This window comes from Chrysochloris asiatica, unplaced genomic scaffold, assembly GCF_000296735.1.
Source record: "Chrysochloris asiatica unplaced genomic scaffold, ChrAsi1.0 scaffold00025, whole genome shotgun sequence".
In the NCBI taxonomy this organism is placed as follows: domain Eukaryota; kingdom Metazoa; phylum Chordata; class Mammalia; order Afrosoricida; family Chrysochloridae; genus Chrysochloris; species Chrysochloris asiatica.
Genome location: NW_006408543.1, coordinates 17,545,149 through 17,552,507, shown reverse-complemented (window position 1 = coordinate 17,552,507; position 7,359 = coordinate 17,545,149). Strand labels below are relative to the sequence as shown.

At 38.9% G+C, this 7,359-nt stretch overlaps 1 protein-coding gene across 3 annotated transcripts in view; it reads right to left on the bottom strand.

The window, feature by feature from the left end:
- SMEK1 (SMEK homolog 1, suppressor of mek1 (Dictyostelium)) overlaps positions 1–7,359 on the bottom strand; it is a 69,625-nt gene that overhangs the window by 10,963 nt on the left and 51,303 nt on the right. For all 3 annotated transcript variants that reach the window (XM_006839570.1, XM_006839571.1, XM_006839572.1), the window contains 3 exons: positions 3,026–3,168; positions 1,962–2,152; positions 1,270–1,499 (listed from right to left, as the gene is read on the bottom strand). In XM_006839570.1, the coding sequence (XP_006839633.1) occupies positions 1,270–1,499; positions 1,962–2,152; positions 3,026–3,168 (564 nt within the window). The remainder of the gene's footprint in view (positions 1–1,269; positions 1,500–1,961; positions 2,153–3,025; positions 3,169–7,359) is intronic.

Here is a 7,359-nt window from a genome sequence, read left to right as displayed (position 1 = left end):
TTGGACCCAGAAAGGGAAAGGGACTGTGGGTCAAAAACTGGGGGGAGGAGAGAGAAGTGAAAGGGGCGGGTTTCTGGGATTTACCCTTTGGTTGATGATGCATGGAGGGGATTGGAACCATGGCAATGAGATGATATACGACGGAATGAATGTAAAACTAAAGTTCTCCCATATAAACTATCATACAATTCATAAGAAAACATTAAAAAAAATAAAAAGTCTATGAAATGCAAACTAAAAAAAAGTATTATCTTTGAATTCCATTTTCCATGACCTTTTGAAGCCCCCTCATATGCAATTTTTAAAATAAGGAAAATCTTTCTAATTACTTAAAAAGCAAAACAATTTAAATTTATGACCCTAGCAAACCACAGGATAGAGAAACATATCATTTAACTAAAACTGTTTCAAGGCCGTATGCTAAAATACTTTCATTATTAAGTAAAACTAACATTAGATGGCCAGGGAAAAATTCACCTTCCACTCTGCTTTGCCTGCCCCTTTACTTCCGCATGTATCAGATGCTATCTTAGTTCTGCTCACATCAGAAGACAACAGACTGGACGGGCATTAAATCCCCTGGTTACTGTTAGTAATGGTTGAGTTCATTCTAACTAACAACCACCCGGTATGTGTAGAGACCTGCTCCATATGGTTTTCAGGGTGGTGATCATTCTGAAGTCAGTCTTCCAAGGTGCCCCTGGGTGGGTGGGTTTGAACTGCCAACCTAAACCTAGTTGAGAGATTAACTATTTGCACCACCTAGAAATTGCATATTCCTGATTTAGTGAATCTCAAATGCTATTCCAATAGCAATATACTTTGACTTGTTTTAATTGGGGTGGAATGGGGGAGGGGAGAGGCAGCACAAAGCATTCAAAAGGACAGTTTCCATCCCCTGAAATCATGTCTTTCCTACATCTGGGTATTAAAGCTGATTAAGTAATGAGTAAACGAAAACTATGTTCTGTAAATGTTTGACATGCAAATCTGAACCAAGAATATATTTGGTTTATTCTGAATTATCCTTGTAGAAACCGTTTTAGTTAATATTATTTTGCTGCGTACATCTTGACAACAAAATAAAGAATACGTTCAGACTTTTATACTGGTCATAAAAACTTTCAGTCTGTTAGGCTGAAAAAAAAAATTCCCAACTGTTAGGCACGTTTGAGCATAGGTGTGTGTGAATTGTTTAGCTCACAAACGTTAAAGCAGATCCACAAGACAGGCGTCTGTCACTCCTCACTGCTGGAGTGGAAGGTGTACCTTGGTAGTAATAGCTGCCGCCGTCGGAGATGGACTTTTAGGGACAGATCCAGGGGATCCTGGGGAGCCCGGGGAACCGGGGGATCCTGGAGAAGCAGGCAGACTGGCTGCAGAGGGCTGGCTGGTAAGATTAGTCTTTGTCCCACTAGAAAGGGAAAGCTTGAAACTTGGACTCTGCCGACCAGAGAGATTCGTTTTCAGAAGCACTTCCTTTTCCTCATTTTCTTTTACTAAAAATGAGAATATAGGTAATAATTATCATCAGTCATACCTTTTGAATTCCCCAGTAACATGACAGCAAGACAGTTAGGTTGCTCCTTTGCTGGGCAGAAACACTCAAGTTCAAATGATGAACAAAGCTTAATTTTCTATTAGGAACAAAACATTCCACTCCTCAGAAACCCTTATACAGGGTCCCTAGATGAATCAAAACTGACTCCATGGCCCTAAACAACATCCCTTCCTGAAATATAAAGTCCTCCTTACTTCTTCAAGTCAAATCAATAATACTGAGACTGTACCTTCACAACCGAATTAGGAATCCAGTCACAACCTGTAAGGTAGCAATGCCTTTAGATTTTATGTCAACACACATTTAACTCAAAGTAGGAAATAATCATTCTGTCAAGAAATGAAAAATAAACTGAGAATGAGAAAGCCTTAATTTTTCCTTGCCCATCTTTTCAACATACATTTCTTCCTTTCCATAAATTTACTTATTGGATCCATAATATCATCATCATTTTTCGTTTTGTCAGATGGAGACACTACAGCTTCTCCATCTTCGATGTCATCTTCATCTGTGTTAAACCACATCTCCTCTTCATCTTCTAGTGTTCTGGCATCTCTTCGATATCTATGATTCCTCAAAATGGAGCGCATGCTACAAGTCAATAAAGGAAAGGAGAACAGACTCGTGTGAGGATTTCTGGACACCCTTCAAGTGCTGCTCCAAACGACATAGTCTTTAAAAGGTTAGTGGGGACGAAACAGACAATTCTATATATAAAGTACACACTTGTATCCATTAAGGTATGTGGGAAAAATACAGCTTTTACCCAAAATGTAATTAAGCCCCTTCCACACATATACCGCCCCCATCCATGTCTAGCGGTAGCTAGTGGAATCAAGCTGTCCTATTATAAAAATTGTTATATGGCTCAGTAATTGTCAATATTAGAAAATAACAAGTAACAATTCACAGATTTCCGAATTATATGAATTCAGATATTTAGCAAAATGCACTAGATTTTAGAATATACTCTAACCTTCTAATAACTTAAGAATCTCATTTTGCTTTGAACATAGCAGCCTCACTTCCGCATAGTCATTTTTCCTCAATATCAGTTTGATAGAGGCGGCTCTGGGTGGTATAAATGGCTAATACATCAGGACCCTGGACCAAAGGTTGGAGCCCACCAAGAGGCACATTTGCAAGAAAGGCCTGGTGATTCCTTCTTGAAAACCAGTCATTAAACACCCTAAGGAGCACAGTTCTTTTCTGATGCCTATGGGGTTGCCTGATTTGACTTAAAGACAGCTGTTTTCAGCTTGGTCAGTGCCTGAGGAAAAGTCTGCAGATCATGTATCACCTACATCTTCAGGAAAACATCTGCATCAACCTTTATAGAAAGTTAAAATGTTTGATAACACCTACCTATTCTCCCCAACCTCCTCTCTACTTCCCTACCAGCAAGTTAACTAATATGGCATAAACAAAGGAGAGCTGCTAAACACAACTTGTGTTAGTTTTTACCTGTCAAGTTTGGGATTATCTTGCCTTTCTCGTTGTTGTTCAAATCTCAGCTTCAATCCCTTAAATGTCTGTACATAATCTACATCTTCCAGTGCTTTCCAGTAATTTTCAATTACGTGAGCAGTCAATGATTTTATATCTTCCTACACAGAAGAATTATAAAAACAGATAGGAAAATATTTTAGCAAACTGAGGTTTAATTGTATTAAGTTCATAAACCTCCTCAAGTAGTTTAATGTCATAATGATTGCTATGGATTGAATTGTGGCCCCTAGAAAGTCTTAACCCCTGTAACCATGGATGCAATCTTGTGTAGGAGACAGAGCTGACCTTTGCACATATTACCCATTACACTAAGAATGTCAGACCAGAGTGGGGAATCCTGGTGTGGTGCTGTGGGTTAATGTGCCAGACTGCAATTTCAGTTTGAACCACATGGTTGGCGGTTCAAACTCACAAGTTGCTCCTCAGAAACCCTATACAGAGTCACTATGGGTCAGAAACGACTTGATAGCACTTGACAACAACCAGAGGGGGTGAGTCTTATTTCTCCTCCTTTTCTGGGAGTTTTATAAAAGGGGAGAATAGACATGGAGACCAGAGTCCCACTGGAAGAAGATACAAGGTGAGGACACCTCCACAAGCCAACCAGCACACACCTTGGGCTACAAGAAGCTGACAGAAACAGGGAAGGAACTTCCCCTGAAATTGACAGAAAGCAAGAGAATAGCCTGGCCAATATCATGAATTCAGATTCAGATAATTCTGACCTACACCAGTGTTTGAGAACTACTAGCAGCAATGGGCTCAAATGTAAATAACAATTATGAGCATTCCACAGGACTCAGGGTTGCTATCAGCAACCTACCCACTACCACCTTGTTAGGTACTATTAAAGGATCAAGAATCTCAAAGTTAAAAACAAAGCTGAGAAGGTCGCAGCAAATATGGCTGCAGGCCAGAAATCCCATTGCAGAGAGCTGACTGATGTTCAGAAATAAAGGTGCTATAACAATTTTTCCCTTTCTCTGTCTGTGCACTACCACTCTGGTGACTGGAGGCAGTGCCTGAGCGATTGGACACCCCTCCCATCCCTGGAGGCTTCCACTGCTCATGCACAAGGATCTGCTCAGATGTGACCTGTCTTCCACTAGGAGAAAAACCTGGATCGTTTCGCTACTTTCCACCCCCAACCTTTTAAAGTAAAATGGGCTCTTATTCTCCCTACACTACCCAAGCAGAGGCAGGAATTGCAGTCATGTAGTCAAGGTACAATCATACTCTATAAAATCCCACGGTCCCTGTGGGCCCAAGCGTTGCAGACCGTCCAAACAAACCATAGGCTCTGAGGATCACACTTTAGCCACCTAGCAGACATAGCAAACTGTCCCTCATCTAATTATTCAGTTATGCTTGTTAGTAATCGCATACATGAGCCCTGGATATCCACAGATAAATGTAAAAACCTTCCGTAAAAGTCGAGACTGTAAATTCCAAAAAGGCAAAGTTCCCCCTACCCCAAAAGGAAAAAAAAAAAAAGCTAAAGAGGATAGAGAGAAACACTGTTCACTGATGATGTATGGAGGGGATTATAATCACTGTAATGAAACAAGTCATATGAATGGTTGAATGTGAAACTGATGATGTGCCCCGTAAACTTTCACTCAATCCACAATAAAAACCTTAAAAAAAAAAAATCCCACGGGCAAGAGCCAATACCAATTGCTATACATCAGATAGACAGCCAACACTTGCTACAGTTACTATGAGCTGAGTTTTAAATACCATCTCCTGATCACATCTAATTTGGAGGTAAGCAGAAGCTTAATAATACATCAACATACATTTACCTAGTTATTGAAACTACATATAATTATTGAAAATTTGTAAGGAAAATTTGTAAGAAACAACTGAAGATATGAGCACTTGTCTACAAACAAGACAGAGAAGCTGAAACAAATGAGCTGGAGGTGACCTAGACTTCCCATTGGAAGGAGGGCAGGCTTTGGAACTACCTGACAAGGAATTCAGTAGAATGATATTGAAGTGCATCTAAACGCTACACAGAGGGGTTGAGAAAAATAAGGAAGAAGTCAGGAAAGTGCTACAGGAGCAATCAAGTAAGAGACAGCATTGGAAACAATTCAAAATCTGTACAAAGAGAAATACCAGAAATGGACAATACACTGAAAGGGCAAAAGAGTATAATTGAAGAGACGGAAGCCAGAACCAGACAGTTGGAAGACAAATGTCTCAATACTGCTAAGCTAGAAAAGCAAGCAGATAAAAGGATTAAAAAATCTGAAGAAAGCCTAAGATTCACGTGGGACAACATGAAGAGGAATGACGTAAGAATTATTGGCATTCCAGAACAGGAAGAATCACGAAATTCACAGAGGAAGACAGCTGAAGAGCTAGCTGCTGAAAGAAAATTTCCCTAACATTCTGAAAAATGAAAAGATAAGCATTCAAGAAGCGGAACAAACCCCAGGAAGGATAGACCACAAAAGAAAATCACCAAGACATATCATAATCAAGCTCTCCAAAATCAAAGACAAGGAAAGAATCCTGAAATCAGCTAAGGAAGACAAAAGTGTTACTTACAAAGGCAAGCAAATCAGATTAAGATCTGATCTCTCTGCAGAAACCATACAGGCAAGAAGGCGACAGGTAGAGACATACATAAAATCCTGAAAAACAAAAACAAAACAAAACAAAAAAACTGCCAACCAAGAAGTGTCTACCCAGCAAAGCTGTCAATCAAATACAAAAGTGTAATAAAAACACTCCAGGATAAACAGAAACTAAGGGATTTTGCCAAAGCCAATCCCATGCTTCAAAACCTTCTAAAGGTAGTTCTTTGGTCTGAGAACCAACAAGAACAGACAACAATCAGAGACTGACATACATGACAGCACCACCCAGAACTCAATTGACAGATAGAAGAGCCCAGAACAGAAGAAAACTATAAAAACAAATTCAGAGAATCTGGGAGGTCAGCCTACGTTCAAAACAAATGTAATGTGAAAGAAGGGAAAAACACAGGAACAGAGATCCAGGTGATGAGGATGTCAGGTAGATTTCTGGCTAAAATAGACTGTTTAAATGGAGGGAAAAGTTAATTGAATATAGGGTAACCTCAAAGAAAATTAATATTTCGCAACATAACAAGAAAATGAAAATTCAATAACAACGTGGAAACATTAAAACCATGAAGAAACTGACAAGAACACAAAAAACATGAAGCATGCAGAACAAAGAAACCAGCAGAAACACAAAAAAACAAAAATATCCGAATGCAATGGATTAAATGCACCAGTTAAGAGACAGAGAGTGACAGACAGAATGGATAAGAAAACAAGATCCTTCAATACGATGTCTGCAAGAGACACAGCTTACACATATGGACAAAAACAGACCAACAGATTAAGGATGGGAAAAAAAAAATATCATGCTAATTGCAATTAAAACCGAGCAGGCATGGCAATACTAAGTAATCTCTGATAAAATAAACTTTAAGGCAAAGCCAGCATAACAGATAAAGACAGACATTATCTCATGAGTAAAGGGTCAACTGAACAAGATAACATAACCGTGATAAATATCAATGCTCCCAATGAAAGAGCTCCAAAATATATAAAGAAAACGCTAATAGATTTAAAGAAAGAAATAGACAAATCCACAATAATAATGGGAGATTTAATACACCACTTTCGAAAAAAGGATAGAACCAGAAACTTGATAAAGACACAGATGAACTAAACAACACAATCAGCCAACTTGACCTCATAGATGTGTACAGAGAATTCAACCCACAACAGCACAACACTCATTCTTTTCTAGTGCACATGGAACATGATTTAGAATAGACCATGTGTTGGGCCACAAAACAAGCCACCATAAATTTACAAACATCAACACACTACAAAGCATCTTCTCAGACCACAATGCTATAAAATTAAAAATCAACAATAGGAAGACCAAAGAAATGAAGTCAAATACACAAAAATCAACAATAGGAAGACCAAAGAAATGAAGTCAAATACCCTGCTTAAAAATTACTGGGTAAGAGAAGAAATAAAACATGAATTCACAAAGTTCCTAGAAACAATGAGAACGAAAACACAACATACCAGTATCTTTGGGACAAGGCCAAAAGCAGCACTGAGAGGACAATTTATTGCAGTAAATGCACACATCAAAAAAGAAGAAAGAGACTATAGGTGGAAGCCTGAAACACATCCAGATCTCCAGAGATGGGAAATTCCCACTTGAAAGGACAAGCAGACCAGCCTGGAGTGGCTAGAAGAACAGATGATACTTCTTGAAAGAAA